General features: G+C 39.3%; 1 protein-coding gene across 2 annotated transcripts in view; it reads right to left on the bottom strand.

The window, feature by feature from the left end:
• KIRREL3 (kirre like nephrin family adhesion molecule 3) overlaps positions 1 to 20191 on the bottom strand; it is a 1079924-nt gene that overhangs the window by 429142 nt on the left and 630591 nt on the right. For both annotated transcript variants that reach the window (XM_089652098.1, XM_089652099.1), the window contains exons 3-4: positions 3248 to 3397; positions 1758 to 1907 (exon numbers count right to left, since the gene is read on the bottom strand). In XM_089652098.1, coding sequence (XP_089508224.1) covers positions 1758 to 1907; positions 3248 to 3397 — 300 coding nt within the window. The remainder of the gene's footprint in view (positions 1 to 1757; positions 1908 to 3247; positions 3398 to 20191) is intronic.

Raw genomic sequence — 20191 nt, 5'->3', positions numbered from 1 at the left:
ACCCTCCTTTGGCAGCAATAACCTCAACCAAAAGTTTCCTGTAGTTGCAGATCAGACCTGCACAACGATCTGGAGTCATTTTGGACCACTCCTCTTCACAAAACTGTTTCAGTGTAGCAATATTCTTGGGATGTCTGGTGTGAATCGCTCTCTTAAGGTCATGCCACAGCATTTCAATCGGGTTGAGGTCAGGACTCTGACTGGGCCACTCCAGAAGGCGTATTCTGTGCTGTTGCAGCCATTGTTTTGTTGAATTACTTGTATGCTTTGGGTCATTGTCCTGTTGCATCACCCATCCTCTGCGGAGCTTCAGTTGGCGGACAGATGGTTGTACGTTTTCCTGCAAAATGTCTTGATAAACTCTGGAATTAATTTTCCCATCAATGACAACAATCCGTCCAGGCCCTGAGGCAGCAAAGCAGCCCCAAACCATGATGCTCCCTCCGCCATGTTTCACAGTGGGGATGAGGTTTTGATGTTGGTGTGCTGTGCCTTTTTTTCTCCACACATAGTGTTGTGTGTTCTTCCCAAACAACTCAATCTTGGTTCCATCTGTCCACAGTATATTTTGCCAGTAGTGCTGTGGAACATCCAGGTGCTCTTTTGGAAACTTCAAATGTGCTGGAATATTCTTTTTGGACAGCAATGGCTTCCTCCGTGGTGTCCTCCCATGTACTCCATTCTTGTTTAATGTTTTCCTTATTGTAGATGTGTCAACAAAAATGTTAGCATGTGCCAGAGATTTCTGTAGGTCTTTAGCTGACACTCTGGGATTCTTCTTTACCTCATGCAGCATTCTGCGCTGTGCTCTTGCAGTCATTTTTACAGGACGACCATGCCTAGGGAGAGTAGCAACAGTGCTAAACTTTCTCCATTTGTAGACAGTCTGTCTTACCGTGGACACATGAACATCAAGGCTTTTGGAGATACTTTTGTAACCCTTTCCAGCTTCATGCAAGTCAACAATTCTTGATCGTAGGTCTTCTGAGAGCTCTTTTCTGCGAGGCATGGTTCACATCAGACAGTGCTTCTTGAAACCAGTAAACCCAAAACAGGTGTGTGTTTTTTAAGGGCAGGACAGCTGTCAGCAACACATCCAATATCATCACACTGATTGGAGTCAAGGTTGGCTCACTCCTGGCTCCAATTAGCTCTGGGAGAAGTCATTAAGCTAGGGCCTCACATACTTTTTCCTCCCTGCACTGTGAATGTTTACATGTTATGTGCAATTAAACCATGGCAACATCTAATGTTTGTGTAGTATTATGTTCAGCAGACTGTGTTCTTCTATTGTTGTGACTTAGATGAAGTTCAGAGCACATTTTATGCCCAATTCATGCAAAACTCCACGTAATTCCAAGGGGTTCACATACTTTTTCTTGCAACTGTAAATGTCCAATGTTCCGGCTACTTGAATAGGGTATTGTGATTATCTTGGTTTTATGCAATGTTTGTTCTTGTTATGTATGTATCAGTATGTAGATTTCATACAAGCAAAGTTAAAAAAACAAAACAAAAAAAAGCAGCAGTTAAGTAGGACTCTTTTGTGCCAAGGCAACAAAACTGTATAAGAATTCAAGTAAAGGAGCAGTCCTTCTGTGAGGCCAGAATCCTACAATAAGAAATAAACTGAAATAGAAAATATCTACACAGATTTACATGCATAGACAATTATATTAGGTAAAATAACTTACAACCAACAGCTGATGTATTTTTCAAAAAGTAGCACATAAAGTTTTTGTAAATACAAGACTTACCTAATACGGTGAGACGGGCTGGGCGTGATCGGATGGCGGCCTGTATTGCTTGACATTCATACAAAGCATCATCCTGAAGCTCAGCTCGCTGAATCTTCAAATGATGTTCCCCTGACAGATGGTCACCCTCTACAGAGTAACGAGGGTACCCTATAAAATGAGAAAACATGATATCTGAAAACACTCCCAGGGATCCACAACAAGAGCTTTAAATTGATATTTCACCACTTTGTATGGCAAATACAAGTTCCTGCGCAGCCACCTAACTGCTCTGGGCAAGTTCTGCTTGAGGAAGAATACAGTAAAATGTATTTCTCACATTTCTAAAAGCTTCCTAGCAATTTTTTCTCATTCAATACTTCTTTTCTGTACTGCATTTACAGAGGAAAAGTGTAGTCACCCTAAGCTGCTTGCACCTTACTATAGTCCAGCTGTCACCTTGGTATCATCCACTGCTATTGCCACCTATTTAAAATAGAACTAAAGTTCCTCTGTTACAAACTACGACCAAACAGGCTCTTTATTGCAAAAGAGACATGCAATGCCTCTTCTGCCAGAATACACTTCGCCGTGTGCTCAAACATGTAAACTAAGCTGCGCATGTGTAGCTCAGCTTATGTTGATGGCCCAGTCTCATGTGCACATGCACATGAATAACATCATTCTGTGCCAGCCAGTGAAGACAGCTGAAGATCAGCTACCAGAAGAAGTTGCGAGGTAGAGGGACTGTTCAAGGAAAGATAAGTTTAGCTCCATTTTAGGCTACCTCCTATATCATTGATGATGTGTACACCCATGACTATAGAATCCTTATCTCCATAACACGAGGGGAGGTGTTCTGTAGTCCACCATGAAAATTGGGTAGGGTTGATAGCACTGCTTGAAATTTAAGTGCATCAAAGGCAGAGAGCACAGGATCTTATAGTCCCTAGATTTTTGGCAGAACCAACTGTTATTTTTACCCTTATCAAACAGATATAACAAAATGCTTTCAATGGAATATATAACAGTGACATGATAAGCCCTGAAGAAGAGGGTGCAGGTCCCAAAATACATTGGCCTGCTTTCTCAACCTCTCTTCTTTAATAATTGTCACAAGGATCAATATCTTATTGATTTCCAGCATTTACTTTGGATAAGGTGGAGCCCTTAGGGCCATGGTGCTTTCTTATCTGTGATCCATGCTTAGGCATGATTTACATGCTTCCCCTATGAGGAATATTGAGACACAACCAACCAATCAGATGCTTTGCAATCCTTCCCTTTAGTAGAGACCACAAAAGCAATGCTAAGGACATGTGACTAAAGCCAGATAGGTTTAGAATTGGAAGAACTGTTGCTTAAAGGTAAGTATTAAGCATTTGTCTTTTAATTGTTAGCAGTCACTAAAGTAGATGATCACAGTAAAAAAAACATTTGTTGAAGGAAAAGTTGCTGCATAATAATACTTCACAAAAATATTAATAATGGCAAGAACTAGATCAACCTACCAGAAAGGTCTCGGCCTACACCAAGAGCCAGTCCATCTTTGATCCACAACACAATGCCATGGTACCCAGGAATGGCACATAGTAAACTTACTGGTCTCCCTGCCACCACCACCTGGTCCTGTGGCTGCTGGGTGAAGGAGGAGGATTGACCTATGGGCAGAAAGAACAGAAAAGGATCATTAATAACTACACCTTATGCACAATAACATCTTATAATGGCAAACAGCTTGCGACCATCCAAATGTCCCTGAATGGTTTGCTCACCCTAGGCTCTCAGACCATGTTGTGGATTGATGATCCAAATGGATGGCATAGCTAAGCTTCTCTCTCCTAATGCAGACTATATCACTTTCTTAGTAAAAGGGCACTTTTAAATTACACAATATAAAAAAAATCCTTATGTCATATTTGGGGGTGAGAAGCGGTGCATTTTGGGTGGTTTAGTATATTTTAATTTTCTTTTGCTTTTTTTCACTTTTTTGTGTATTTGTATTTTTTGCATATTTTAATTTTATGTGTGTACTATCCCTTTAAATTCCTATCAAACTTTTTTCATTGTCTTTTAATTCTGTAAATAATCAAACTAATGAGGGGGCTTTTGGGCAATAGAACAGGAACAGGATAGAAGACGGTAGCTTCTGTAACCCTTAGGGGTCATTTAAAGCTTACCAAACCTTACAAACCTGACAAAAGGTACATCTCAGTACAAAGATACAGGCACATGTATGCATCATAAATCCAGAGAAATGGAGAGAGATGGTAAATAGTATCAGGTGTCAAAAGCTGTAAATCTTTCTAGGAAATAAATGTTTATGGAGAATCATATGTTTTAATATCTCTCTGTTTATCAAAGCAAAATATAAGTTAAGTTCTGAGCATTTCTGCAATACTAAAGATACTGACATGCCTGATCCAATGATTATTTCTGTAAAAAAAAAAAAAAAAAGGTTAGAACGGCAAGGGAAAGGAGCTGTGCTGCCTACTAACAGTTAGCTGACAGCTAGCTAACAAAACTGACAGAATCAGCGTTGTGTTTCATTCCAAAACTGAATTTACTTATGTGAATAGTTCTGTAAAAATGTAATATAATCACATAAACTGCAATTACAATATTCTTGTAAATATGTCTCTCACAAATGCTTACAATGAACACCTTTCTTACAAACAGCTACCTACAAATCACACTGAAAACATTTAAATGGGATCTAGCTATGTATGTGACTTTAATAAACACAATGAAAGAGCTTACAGGCGTATGTGTTTTAAATGAAGAATGGAGGAGACCTTTACTGGTGTTCTTCTAGACGCTAAAAAGGCTGCAGTAGTTTATGGAAAGTCTTTATTCTTAAGATTTATTAAGACTTATTCTTCCTGTTCTTTATTGATAAGGGTGCAATTGCAGTGGATGCCCAATAGATGGTTCCCTACTGTTGGAATATATATATAAAAAAAGAAGGGTAGGATTGGGGATAGGGGTTAGGACGAAAGGTGTGTGTGTATGCGTGTGTGTGTGTGTGGGGGGGGGGGGGGGGGTGAGGCATGTAAGGGTAATACGGGGGATGCATCAGGAGAATATCTGCAAGAAATGCTACGTAAGGCCATAGACAGGGGCCTGTAGAGTTCAGTTATTGGTTCTATGAGGTGAACTGTACTATTTATTGAATATATTGATGTTTTCCAACTTTCAAGAAACCCTTGAATCTGCCTAGCCCACAATTTATGGTCATGTGGGGGTCAGTATGATTTGTGAGCAAAGAAAATCAATCCAGGGCCAAGTATGCCATTAGAGTTAGAAAAGGTCTAAAAAAAGCTTGTCGGTGGTCCCAGCAGAATAAACGCCCATTGTCGTGTGTCTAAGGATGGATCAAAGTCATCTGGGGTCTTGAATATTGAATTGCTTTAATTCCAATTAAAACGAATTGCTTTATTTTTTTTGGTGAACTAAAGCAATTCGATGTTGAAGAAATCAGATGACTGTAATCCATCCTCAGACACATGACAGCAGGCACCTTTGTCGCTTGAATCACCAAAGGGCCGTTTGAGACATCTTCTAACTCACCTAGCTCAGCATCTACCCGAGAACTCTACAAGAAGATCCAGAATTGAGACCTCTGTGGCATCAAGAGCAACCCACCCCACCTGCATCTACAGGAGAATGCTTTTTTTCACTTCACAGGGTTACTGCAACTTCAGCAGATGTCATTTTATTTTTATCAATATGCTTGAGTAACTTATTACACAATAAGGGCTCTCATGCCTCCCTATTGTCTTTTTCGGTGGACACCCCTAGCCTGTAACCAGCCTCTTGCAGCCAAACGCCTTCCATGGACCACCACATCCTAAATCCCAAGTATGCCATGAATTTTTTTTTCTAATTTAATTAATTTTAGAGAACCAGAGGGTTGTGGCTGAGATTACAGATTGTTTCCATAGGATGGGAATGTATGCCCCACTAGCCACATTAAGCAGAAGTATTGTTTATCCCTATTTAACATATTGATAGGTTCATTCTGTTAAAAAAATGTACTTAGTGGTATACTTCTCCTAACAATTTAAGCATGCATCAATTATATGCTCCCTGGACCACAATCTCACTTTAGAATAAAACAATAAGCCCATCCTGCATTTTTTTCTTAAATGCTGTTTCATTCTCACATCAGTGAACCCACTCCACAAAGTAACACTTTTCACTGTAAATTTGCTCAGCAACTAGAAGTGATCTGTACTAATATACCAATAAATTAAATATGAAGAAACTGTATGGAGCTTTTTTTTGCATAGCAGATAAAGAGGAAGTGGTATTATCTGCAGCGCTCAGGATAGCAACATCCCTTCCCAAATTCATATAAAAAATTATAATAACCATCATCTATGCATAACGTAGTACAAGTTAATAATGCATCTGCGGTGGGAGTCATGCTATTGCTGGTGAATTGATTGTTTCTCAGGAAGGAATGATTACGCTGGGAGGCCTGCATGTCCTCCGCTCTTTCATCAAGCGTGCAGCACCAGGTTCTTTTCATTGGCACCTCTCAGGACTACAAGCACAATGGGCGCTGAGAGGCAAGGACTGTTCTGGGTGACAACACCACCACATATTGATTTATGGGAGAAAATCAATGTTCTCAATCTTATGAGTCATCAAAAATGAATGAAAAACATTCCTAGGCCTCTTCAACATTGCTTCCCTCTATAGCTATTTTGTATCTAGGTAAGGCAGAACAACAATACAGCTTTATAGCTTAGTAAGAGTTTATAGTAGAACTTTCTGTAACTTTAAAAGTCTGCATGAATAGTTTCCTAATTCATTCAGCAACAGTGACTTTATTAAATTTTTCAGAAAAGCTCCACCTTTTATCATTAACAAAGCAATTATTGAGTTCCAGGCCAGTGACTTTACCTAGGCTCAAATGATGTCATCAGTCTGCTCCAGGCAGCAGGAAACACTTCCCCAGTCCCCCCTCTGTTAGACACTTGTGAGCATTGCAAAGAATGTAAAGGACATCAGGATTTACTTCTTAAACACAAAACAAGTGGCACTATGAACAGTCTGTAAATTGGTTTATTTTTTTGGTGAACTAAAGCAATTCAATGTTAAAGAAACCAGATAACTCTAATCCATCCACAGACACACAACAGCAGGCATCTTTGTCGCTTGGATCACCGAAGGGCTCTTTGAGATCTCTTCTTACTCACCTAGTTCAGCATCTACCTGAGAACTCCGCAAGAGGATCCAGAATTGGAAGTACTTCCTTCCAGCTGACTTCATTAACACACACCCTGCACCTGCCCTCCCACTCCAGGAGATTTCTCCCATCCACCTCTGAGCTCACATGCAATCATTATAAATCAGCACTCACTAAATACACAGCCAGTTATTGATTGTTTTGTACCTTCATCTTGCACAGATTGTTCATTTGGCAGAGTGTGCAGGAGCTGAGTGATCACATAACAGCCTATGTGGAGCAGAGATGTAGCATTAAATACAGGAGAAGTGTGCCCCTGGAAGTCAGTAAAGCTCTCCACACACTAAAAAATCTGATGGTACAATCTCCTTTAGATCTACCGTCAACCATGTACTGTAAGGGCCTGCCTGATTGGATACAGAGTGATTGGATTGATGGTGTGTCCTCCTATTATATAGTTTTGGTAAATCTAAAGAAGATTGTACAGAGATTGCACAATCAAAATGACCTTTATTTGAACTAGTTGTGTTTTCGGTGCCATTGGTTGGCACCCCAAACACAGAAGCAAACACACATTTTGCCATGTGAAAAAACAAGCAACAAATACAACAAAATATAAAGAAAACATACAAACCGCGTCTCAAGAAAATGTCCCTAGAGCTACTTTGCCCTATGTAGGGTAGCCCATTTAAATTAATAGGCTGCCCTATGAATGTCACGGGAAAAACGATCCACAAAATGTGCTTCCATGATCAGGGTGGATTTGATTTAAATCAAACTGATTGATTTAAATCATAGTTTTCTACATAGACTAATTCTTGCTGGTATAACTTTAATATGCAAGTAGATGAAGATTTTTAGAATAACAACTTTTCATATTAGTTTTTTTATCCCCAGTTTAATAGGTTAATCATTCATATTTGGACAACTTTTGTGTTGTACTTAGGAAGGAGAAAAATAATCATTACCTTAATAATAACAATGTAAATAGATTTATTCAACTGAAACAATAACATTCCAGCATATGTTATTTGCTTAAACAAACATCCATGTTTGTTAACTAATTTGGCTAAACAAAATATAGATAGTTTAAGAAACTTAGACTGTCAGCCCCTTCCTCCTCACACTTAGTTTCACTTTTTTCTTGTGCAGATCTATTCCACGCCAAACAATCAGAAAAATATTGTTTCTATTTTATTCACTGAACTTCTTGAAAATTAGCACTGAAGGGGTTGATTCTGTATTCATAGGTTTGTAGAAGTTAGGATTAAGGTCTTTTTCTTAACTCTGTTCATGTTATAACATTTTTGCTGTGAAGAAGAGGCATGTGATCTCCGCTGAGTCAAATTCAGTTTTGAGAACTGCAAATGTAAACCAAGCATCTGTGATAATATCTTGTAGGCAGAGAAACTGCCCAATAATCTTACAAAAACCTCTGGAAGAGCATAACATTGTGAATGGATTAATGGAATTTATTTACCAAAAAAATTAAACATATACAGCCTTATTCTACATAATTAAAAAACGAATCTTTATTTCATGATGGAATAACCTTTGGATGGTAATATATTTTCCTCAAAAAGCATTTTATTTTAAAAAATCCGATTTAAATAAAAAAAATCTGATTTTTTTTTTTTTTTTTAAATCATTGATTTTTATCCACCCTGTCCATGATGGGGACTGAAAGTGCAATTGGTGTGTTTACACAAGAACAATGAGGCTTCGCTCACATCTGCATATTTCCAAACTGTCAGAACTGTTATGGGAAAACTATAGATATATTTTATCATTTTTAATTTTGGACTATAAAAAAAAAGATTCCAAGTAAGCAAAGACACATACAGTATCTGCATTTTAGTTTGACTATCCAAAGAGACAATTTGGTCTACAAACAAGCTGTGGACAGTTAATTAAAGTCAGGATTTTTTCAGGCTCTAACGAATGGGCCAGGTTGATAAAATAAATACTGTATCTTGTTAGGCTATAATTGTCTCATAGGTGCAGAGCCTCAACAAATCAACTAGGCCCTCCTATTCCATCTCTACTGAAATGTATTGTAATTGTACTGTCTCCCTTTATATTGTAAAGCACTGTGCAAACTGTTGGCACTATAGAAATCCTGTATATTAATAATAATAATAGGTTTATGACCAAAGAAAACTGCATGATGCATTCACACGACATCTCTATGTTTACAAAGAACTTCAAATCACACACATAGTATTGTGGACAAGGCCAGCATTCTATGGCAAGACACGCAGACTGTCTTTCTCTGTATTGTACTGATTAGCAGGACGAACGAACCTTGCATACACAACTGGCTATTGCTCCAAAGATTGGAGGACATTGTATGAGAATTTTTTAGCAAAGAGTCAACCTGCGAGAAACTGTTTGTAAAGAAATGGCACATTTCAAGAGAAATCATAAAACTTGATATAGTTGGAACATTTTAGGAAGAGGCTAAAAAAATATTTAAGTATTGTGACGCTTTTCCATCCAGTTGTACTGTATATATACATGTATGCGGTTTAGGAATGGTTGGCATAGAAGTCAATAGCCTGTAATCCGCACCTGAACCTGAAGCCACTGCTCAGATACCGGACATGACTCTTTTTAAAACTGCACTGAATCTTCACTGGCCGTGCACCGGACATATGTGAACAGGTACCATAGGAAGCAATACTGTTTTGCATATCATGGGGATTGGATGCGGTTCAAACCACATCCAATCCGCATATATGTGAACCGGCACTAAAAGAGTAATGATCATAAATTAGAAATCACCAGACTCTTAGACATTCTATATATTTTAGATAGAATCGCCTAGTCAAACTTGTTATAGTAAAATATTAAAGTGTTAAAGTAGTACTAAACCCACAACAGTAAAATCAGTATGTATATGCAGTAAAGCATGCACTGTGGAACCTAAGGAGTTAATCCTCCACATTGTGTAAAAAGGCTGTTTAATCCTGTCTTCTCTGATCCTCCTCTGATATTGCTAGAGAGTGTAGCACCCTCCTAGTTAGGTGCCAGGATGTGTATAGTTAGGTTAAGCATAGCTGTGTTTCTCTGCTTACCAGAGAGGCTGTCAGGTAAATTCAGTGTGGTATTCCGTTTAACAGAGTGCTGTGGTTGATTAGTTGAGTCTGATCATGCTGCTCTGGTGCTGTTGGAGTTTGTCTGAGTTTTGCCTACCTTCAGGAAGCTATGAGAGCCTTCTATAACATGGGTGGGGACTAGGCAAAGGAACAGCATCAATATGGATGCAGCCCTGGCCAATTGCAGGGGAAAGCAGCCCCATTGCATGCTGGGAGAGGTATTTATATTCTGAGAGCACATGGGTTCAGAGTCTTTTCCAGAAGTGGATTGCACCAGCCAGGCTGGAGGCAGGCAGCCTCAACTGGCAACTGATGCCATTTGGCCTCAGGTGGGTCAACCTGAGGGCCTGAAGCTACAGAGAGAGAGACCTTAATTTTGCAGGAACTGACTGAGGGAAGTTGTCTGCCAAGGCTCTGTCTGGTATCACTGGACTGTTCCGCTTGGCAGATTGGAAGGAGACATCCAATTTGTCCTTGGGCCTTGTGAGTACGCACATTGAGGGACTTGTGGATGCTGTGTACTTGCTACAATCCCTGGGGTTTGATAGTCAGCATGGATCTGGAAAAAGGGAACGGTGGCTAGTGTTCCGAAGTGCTACTACTGCAAAAGACTTTACCTAGCTACATTACCTTTGGGCTGTCGCAGTCTGTCGTAACTGGCTTATTAGTTGAGGAGCTTAGCCCTGTAACTATATATTATAACCTTTTTGTGATAGAATTAAATAAGAAACTAATATTCAAATTAATATATCATAAATACTCAATAATAATAATAATACGCTCAAAACATATAAAAAAATATTTTCCAAAAAAAAAAAAAAAAGAAAAGAAAAAAATGGTCCAATAAAAAACAGTGTCCCAAAAAAACAGTGTCCAAAAAAAAGTCCCAAATTTTCAAACTTTATGATCCAATAGGAAGGAATCCTATTTCATCCCGTGATATCTCAAAGAAAAATAAATAGATACTCTAGTGCATTACTTTTAAAACAATATATATTCACTCAGTGAAGAACACAAAAAATTGTGCAAACACTATATATATATATCTCGTGACGAAACGCGTTAGGGGTGTGACGTCGAGACGCACGTACGCAGACCGGAAGTGTCGCCGCGGCCATTTTTTTGGTTGTTCACACATGGCTTACTGCATTTGTTTGGCAGAACTCGCATAGGAGCCATGTTTGGAGCTGGATATGTAGAATTTTAATGTAAGTTGCTATTAAATCTTTTACCTATACCTTGAACATGAGTCTTGAGACCCTTCTTGTCTTTTGAGGACCTTGGAAAATTTCTTTGGAGAGGAAATAGAAGATCCCTGATTGAATGCTGATTATATAAATACAGAGGGTAATAGTATGTAATACTATTGGTGTCGGTGGATTCACAGTGTTGCAGTGTTCACGGAGTGGACACAGTTAATTTATATGTGCACGAGATATATATATATAGTGTTTGCACAATTTTTTGTGTTCTTCACTGAGTGAATATATATTGTTTTAAAAGTAATGCACTAGAGTATCTATTTATTTTTCTTTGAGGTATCACGGGATGAAATAGGATTCCTTCCTATTGGATCATGAAGTTTGAAAATTTGGGACTTTTTTTTGGACACTGTTTTTTTGGGACACTGTTTTTTATTGGACCATTTTTTTCTTTTCTTTTTTTTTTTTTTTTTTTTTTGGAAAATATTTTTTTATATGTTTTGAGCGTATTATTATTATTATTGAGTATTTATGATATATTAATTTGAATATTAGTTTCTTATTTAATTCTATCACAAAAAGGTTATAATATATGATTACTGCACTTTCTAGGGAGAAAGTATGACTTTTTGAGAAATTTTGGGGTGGAGGAGGTTATACACTGATTTATTAGCCCTGTAACTACTACTACTGCTAAAGGGACTTTGCTCACTCCTAAACTACTTGCCTCTATATATGTCAACGGGAATTCTGCTATCTACAGTCAGTCAAGACTTCTACAGTGTTCAACTAAGAGGTCAGCTAGATGTCCTCAATGTGAATAGTTTTGATTTGGAGTATCCTACTGCATTCTCCATCCCTATCCCCAGTTCTACAATAAACTCCATAAACAAAACATCCCCTCGACTGGTCACTGAAGGCAATGACCGAAAGCGTGTGTGAGTGTATTTGGCTGTGGAAATACACTGTGCCTGGCTGCAGGGTGAAGAAAGGGGAAACCAGGGCAATGAACAAGCGACTCCTGCTGGGGTAGTGCTACAAGAGTTTTTTTTTGGGTGGGTGCATGTAATCAGCAAAGGGCCAGTTAGCACTCTCCAGACAGAGGCTCAGAGGTTATGCAGCCTCATAGGACATAGGAGAATGAAAACTCCTACAAGTTTTAACCAGTGCTTGGCCAGACACTGATAGAAGTCACAAGACTGCTATATACTGCTGATGAGAAAAGGTATTTAGCAGTTTCTAGTTACTAAAATTATTGCATTTCCATGTTCTGTGTACTGTGGGAGACCAGATATAGTGAATGTAGGGTCCTGTGTTTAGTAACATTTTAATTTGTCCTATAACAGATTATTTTATAAGATCCATTTCCACTGCAAAACTGAAATAGCCGTTTCTGGTGTTACCTGGTGACCAAGTGAGTTAATACATAGACAAACACGGGGTTGATAATTAGACTGCCCCACCAATCATAGAGAAGGTTACACCTTCTGTTGCAAGTTTATGAAATTTTTATGAGTATATTGTCTGCCACTCAATAAAATGGTAAGTCAGGTGACAGAAAGGAACACAAGATCAGACTCATCATCACACATTACCAGACGTCACCATCAAGATCAGGCCACCTCATCTAGTTCTGACACCTCACTGAATCCAGGGCACACAGTTCCAGCCTAACTAAATGGCATTTTGGGGAAGATCAACCTCACCCATTAGTCAGCAGCCATTTTAGAAGAGTAACTATATTTTCCATATTTATTATTGATTTTTGTGTGTATAAGTATTTTATGCTAGTTGATTTGCTACCCCATTGGATCTCCTAATTCCCCAAAATTTAGTAATTGTAATTTGCCCTGATTGGCATAACTTTAGATGAACTTTACCCAGGAATTCTACTGCAGCTGATTCATGGGTTAAGTTAGTCAAACGCAAATTATTATCTGCCAAAATTTATCCAATCGGCTAGGATATCTACAGAAGGGGAAAATCATTATTGTAGTTAATCTCATATATGGTAACAAATAATTTTCAGTGCCTCATTGCAAAATATAGTGTCTGTGTCAACCTATTAATCAAAGTGTTAGTGGTGTTTGTTAGTGACTTATTGTAAATAAATATTAATTTATTTTTTATAAATTCAGTGTAAATATAGACTGAAGCTATCATGTTTTTTTAAAGATTTGTGATTGTCAAAATAACTCAAAATAATTAAGTCAGTTAAATTATTTTTGTATTGGAGGCACTGTGGTTTGATTTATTTAGCTGACTAATGTAATCGTTCAGGCATTCCCTGACAAAACACACGGCAAACTGCACAGAAAACAAGTGATTTGCCACATGTTTTGGAAATGGTCTGTGAACACGCAGGGCACTGCCTTGTTAATAAATGTTAATGGTACCCAGAGTGTGGGCAGCAGGTGCGCATCTTCTGTGTGACAAACACACTGGAAATGCACCAAAAAGGCAGTAAAAAACATGCCATGCCCCGATATTAAAAAACATTCTGGAGCTTCTTCAGGGCATTTGTCGCCCGTAGGACAGCCCATTCATGCTTAGCAGAAACACCCCAACCCCCCAAAAAAGTGTGCAGGAATGCAACTTCCTGTTAAATGGAGATGTGAACGGGGCCTGACAGCTAAGTGTCTCCATCCACTAATTCCTATGTACTTGTATAAATATGGCCATACACTGTACAGATATTAAACTATCAGATTTCATAATTTCCTTTAGATTTACCAAAACTAAGGAACAGAAGGACCCATCTGAACAATCCATTCAATTTGTATCAAATCAGACAGGTCCTTGCACTACACAGTTGATGGTAGATATAAAGGAGGTTGTACAATTAGATTGTACAGAAAGTGGGTGGAAATAAAACAAGTAGTATAGTAATGATGGAGGTGTGGTCCAGACTGGTAATAAACTCCCTGTTCTGTGATGTACTAAGGCAGTGCATGATCAACAGGAAGTGATGGAATTAGAAAGCATTTTTTAAAATTTCAAACAGAAAGTTGAAAATTTAAAGATGGTAAGGAAAGTGAGAGATACGGACATTGGGATGGCTTTGGCAGAAAGACATTAGAAAATGCTTCTCTTTGTTATGAAAAGTGAAATTCTGCCTGAAAAGGTGAACTTTAAACTCTTAAAATTAAACATTGCTAGGAGGTAAGGATTTTCCTCCTCTAGCAAATGTTTATTTTCAATGTACATTGCACGGTGCAAGTATCTCTAAGATAGAATGGGCAAGGTGCCAAGGATGATGTAGCTCCTGTGTGCAGGAGTTACATCATAAGTGGCTGCCCAATGGCAACAGCATGCCTGGGACCTCTTATGTAGCAGCAATGGGGATTTCAGTGACCTGTAAAGTAAAAGCCCACCCAGCGCATAGCTGTTTATTACTACTTTAGTGGTGCCCTGGGCTTTATAGGACTCCTGAGGGTAATGAAAGCTCAATTTACCTATTCTGGATCTATTCCTTTGTTGGTTTACTTGCTTTATTTTCACCAAGAAAAAAAAAAAACTGAAAAAAAACATTTTTGAAGCATTAGTACAGATATAGTGATCAAAGACATAAAAAAAAAAGAAAACATATGCTCATCCCCAGTTTTTAAGTAGCCTAACAAATATAAAAAAAAACCTTACAGGTTTTTAACTGATACGTTGGCAGCATTTTTCCAGAAAAACCCACGCATGCTGACCTTCTTTATGGAAACAAATCTCAACGTCCTTGTTTACTCCTCAGCTGTCTTATATATAGGCTTTTATATAGGCTTTTTAAAAAATTTTCTATTTCGCCACTCCAAAATGAGAAAATCATTTACAATGTTTTGCAAAGTGGAAAATATCTGGAATTGAAGCTTTTTGAAATGAATATTATGGGTAGTGAAATTACTACTTTGGACATTTTGGGAAACTGCGAGAAGAGATTGAACAGTACATTTCAGCAAAAAATGGTTAAAAACAATCAGTTCCACCTATCAATCAATTTAGCCCTAATCATGTTTCCCAGAATACCCCCTGATGGCCCCCCTTCCAGCAGCAAGGAATGCAGAGGTGGTGTGTCCACCTCTGCCCCAGGCTTACAGATAACACAAGAACCTCTGCATTACATGAGTTCTTGTAGTGGTTTGGAGCCATCCATTGGTGTTTTTGCTTCCAGGTTATCCATTTAGGCACCCTGAACAATAAACAGAACTGAGCTGAGTTCTTCACTAACCACAGGGCTATTTATAGGTGCATATTGATAATGAACACACAAAGCATACCACAGGCTAAAAACCTCTGGCAAGACTGATCAATCTCTGACTAAGATTCTTATTTTAACTGGCAGAGGGCCAGAGATCACTTCTGAAAAATGAACTACAGAGAAAACAAGCAGCAACTCTTCCATCTTACAGATCTCTGGGTTACTTTAGGAAGTTAAAGTGTCAATGTGCAGTTACCAGGTATCTGTAATGACACACAGAAAACAGTTTTCTTTGTCTTGTTAAGACCAGAACACAGTGCTTCGCTGCATTCCAGAGCTGTGTGATATTATGCAACATGTTTGCCTAATATCGCACCACTCTGGATGGCCCTGCATGTCACTGCACAGCAAGCCCTGAGCACCATGCTGCTGTGCAGTGACATGTATGAAATGCCCATGTGGGTAGGTACAGTGGGATGTGGTGGCAGTAAAGACACAGAGTCTGGTTGTATATAAACAAGAACTTGTATTGTAGGTATTGGCAACTACAAACAACCCCAGCAAGAGTGCAGCTAAGGGTTACACTCAATTCTTGGCAGAGCGTCAGCAGGTAATTATGCACTAACAGCGTCTGCCTTCAGAGGGTGGAGTGCAGCCTAGCCGGTCCTGCCCTCAAAGGAAGGCTACAGTACAGGATTGCAAGTCCCCAGCCTGTCCGTACTCATCAGGAACTGCTAACACTTTCCCTGACAGGCGAGTGCTCTTTCACTAACCTAACCACTTCGCAAAATGTGTGCCAAAATCTGGGAGCAGGGACTTATAAAGACCAAACCAAGATCCAAAGATGTCCACCAGAGGTCATCTGGATGAAGTGTAGCCAACTGGAATGCTGCCTCCAGGAACCTGAATCTTTTTTGACTTCCTCTCCAGAATGCGATACCTCCCTGGTCAGGCGCCACCTACAACAGAGAAAGCAGACCGCACCTGCCTACATACACTTCAAATAAGGTTCAGTAAAAAATAAAGCTGTGTGATGCTATAAAATGCACATTACACCTCCCACTGTGCAGGCGTTTTGGGCTGCGGGCTTGTAGGAGCTTGCACTATGGTAAAAAAAGTTTAGACATAAGTATCGCCCCCTCACCCCCCTATACTTACCTGAGCCCTGATTTAATTCAGCTCTGTGCACGTCTGCAGAAGCTCTCTCCCATTACTTCCAGGTCTCAATAGCTTTGCCTAGGCAATCAAATCCAGTGACGAGGGAGCAGGGGGCAGGGTCGAGTCTTGATGGCTGTGTTCACAATGCAGATGGTGGTGCTTGGAAGCAAGCACGCAGGTGGGCCCCCATAGAAAGCATTTTCCAATGGGGTACCATGGAGAAGAGGAGGAGCCAGGAGCTCTAGTGAGATACCTGAGAAGAGCAGGTTCAGGGCTGCTCTGCGAAATTCCATTGCATAGAGCAGGTAAGTAAAAACCTGTTTGTTATTTTTTTTATTTACAAATTGTTTGTGTTTACAATCACTGTAACTGTTTTTGAGCACCACAAACTGAAAACACTATTTTATTTATTTTTAATATTTAAAGCAAAATTCCTCCATCCATCCATGTCTCCATGCTTTATGTTGTTGAGAAATCACTTTGAAACTCAAATCCCCGCCTCAGGATTTTAAGTAAGGGCAGATGGTTCATTAAGCATTTACTCCCTGGAATCCATCTGCCCTTAGCTCAAGCATGCAGGCAGAAAGGTGTGCTTAGCTGGGGAAACCCCTCCTTCCCTCCTCCAGATGACAGGAAAACAAGCCCATGAAGACTCATGGGATGTATGACACCATTTGGCCTAGGCCACAAACCAAAAAGCAACTGAACAAAAATGTAAACAAAAAAGTGTAACACAAGTAAATATAATATACTTTCTTTTGTTTAATAATACTAGCAGCATTAGGAATTAGGAATAGTGAATGTTTAGTTCTGCTTTAACATTCTGTATTCACCTGGTAATATGTGTAGTGTTAAGCAACCCATTCAAATTGAGTGCAACACAATGCACATTAAACCTGACATGCAGCATTTTTAATTTTTACAGTGCAGTGCACTATGACGTGTTGTGTTACATAAAATCGCATGGTTTTAAACTTCAGTTATTGCTAAACGCTAGTGTGAACAGACTCTAAAGATGGGTAAATAGTAGGTGCAGTACTGATGTAGCCAGCAGATGGCAACATTGATTTGCAGCATAAATATCCATCCAAACTTCATGCATTAAACACAGTTAAGGACTTCTTGACTATTTTAGGGTACAATGGTTATAGGCTATAAACTATGATGTATGAAATATTCAGTGTATGAAGTATTCGGCCCCATTATACTGAAGATTTGAGCCTTCCAAGCAGATGTTTGGCTGTCTTTGTTAAAGGTGTCTCTTCATGCCATATGCACCACCATTTTGTCAGGCTGTAAGGATGAAGCTCATCTCATTAGGGGATGCAGCAACTGTTCAGTGGTTTGCTGCCATCACAGAAGCGCCGAAACTGTGCGCTGCGTTTGATTCTGAGCCTCTTGTTCTGTAGATTTGGCCATTTAGCAGTGTGTTGGGCAGATTTGCTTTGGAGAATTGAGCAGTTGGCCTTTGTGATGTGGCTGCCTGTATTGCTAGTAATGCTTGATGTTCTGTCTATTGTTCTGGAAACTGCGCAGCTGAAACATCTCACGGCAACATATGGCAGCAGTTGGGCAATGTACACATAGCGCGTGTATTTCAAGTCATGTCTATACAGGTAGAAACACCAGAAAAAAATCTAGAACACAGCTACTTCATATAAGAGAGATTTTCTACTGATTTGGTTTATTTACAGTAAAGTTTAAGCTGCAGAGTATCTGCCTGAAATAGTATCAGTGTTTCAATGCATAGCATAGCAAGATTACAAACAAATGCAGTATCTGTAATCTTAGAGACTCCTCATATATATATATATATATATATATACAGTCAGGTCCATAAATATTGGGACATCGACACAATTCTAACATTTTTGGCTCTTTACACCACCACAATGGATTTGAAATGAAACAAACAAGATGTGCTTTAACTTCAGACTGTCAGCTTTAATTTGTGGGTATTTACATCCAAATCAGGTGAACGGTGTAGGAATTACAACAGTTTGCATATGTGCCTCCCACTTGTTAAGGGACCAAAAGTAATGGGACAGAATAATAATCATAAAACAAATTTTCACTTTTTAACACTTGGTTGCAAATCCTTTGCAGTCAATTAGAGCCTGAAGTCTGGAATGCATAGACATCACCAGACGCTGGGTTTCATCCCTGGTGATGCTCTGCCAGGTCTCTACTGCAACTGTCTTCAGTTCCTGCTTGTTATTGGGGCATTTTCCCTTCAGTTTTGTCTTCAGCAAGTGAAATGCATGCTCAATCGGATTCAGGTTAGGTGATTGACTTAGCCATTGCATAACATTCCACTTCTTTCCCTTAAAAAACTCTTTGGTGGCTTTTGCAGTATGCTTTGGGTCATTGTCCATCTGCACTGTGAAGCGGCGTCCCATGAGTTCTGAAGCATTTGGCTGAATATGAGCAGATAATATTGCCCAAAACACTTCAGAATTCATCCTGCTGCTTTTGTCAGCAGTCACATCATCAATAAATACAAGAGAACCAGTTCCATTGGCAGCCATACATGCCCACGCCATGACATTACCACCACCATGCTTCACTGATGAGGTGTTATGCTTAGGATCATGAGCAGTTCCTTTCCTTCTCCATACTCTTCTCTTCCCATCACTCTGGTACAAGTTGATCTTGGTCTCATCTCTCCAAAGGATGATGTTCCAGAACTGTGAAGGCTTTTTTAGATGTCGTTTGGCAAACTCTAATCTGGCCTTCCTGTTTTTGAGGCTCACCAATGGTTTACATCTTGTGGTGAACTCTCTGTATTCGCTCTGGTGAAGTCTTCTCTTGATTGTTGACTTTGACACACATACACCTACCTCCTGGAGAGTGGTCTTGATCTGGCCAACTGTTGTGAAGGGTGTTTTCTTCACCAGGGAAAGAATTCTTCGGTCATCCACCACAGTTGTTTTCCATGGTCTTCCGGGTCTTTTGGTGTTGCTGAGCTCACCGGTACGTTCCTTCTTTTTAAGAATGTTCCAAACAGTTGTTTTGGCCACGCCTAATGTTTTTGCTATCTCTCTGATGGGTTTGTTTTGTCTTTTCAGCCTAATGATGGCTTGCTTCACTGATAGTGACAGCTCTTTGGATCTCATCTTGAGAGTTGACAGCAATAGATTCCAAATGCAAATAGCACACTTGAAATTAACTCTGGAACTTTTTATCTGCTCATTGTAATTGGGATAATGAAGGAATAACACACACCTGGCCATGGAACAGCTGAGAAGCCAATTGTCCCATTACTTTTGGTTCCTTAACAAGTGGGAGGCACATATGCAAACTGTTGTAATTCCTACACTGTTCACCTGATTTGTATGTAAATACCCTCAAATTAAAGTGGACAGTCTGCAGTTAACGAACATCTTGTTCTTTTAATTTCAAATCCATTGTGGGGGTGTATAGAGCCAAAAATGTTAGAATTGTGTCAATGTCCCAATATTTATGGACCTGACTGTATGTGTGTGTGTGTGTGTGTAGCACAGTATCACAGTATCCTTGGTATCATGGCCTTTGTATTAATTATCTCTATAGCATGCAAGCCCATTGTATTGTGTCTCTGTTTAGTACCGACTAGGATCTGCTTTCACTGAGTCTGT

Source organism: Staurois parvus, unplaced genomic scaffold (assembly GCF_062004578.1).
Source record: "Staurois parvus isolate SC_StPar_1 unplaced genomic scaffold, SC_StPar_1.0 ptg000671l, whole genome shotgun sequence".
NCBI lineage: Eukaryota > Metazoa > Chordata > Amphibia > Anura > Ranidae > Staurois > Staurois parvus.
Note: the sequence above shows the minus strand (reverse complement) of the source record. Positions and strands in the feature narration are given on the sequence as shown.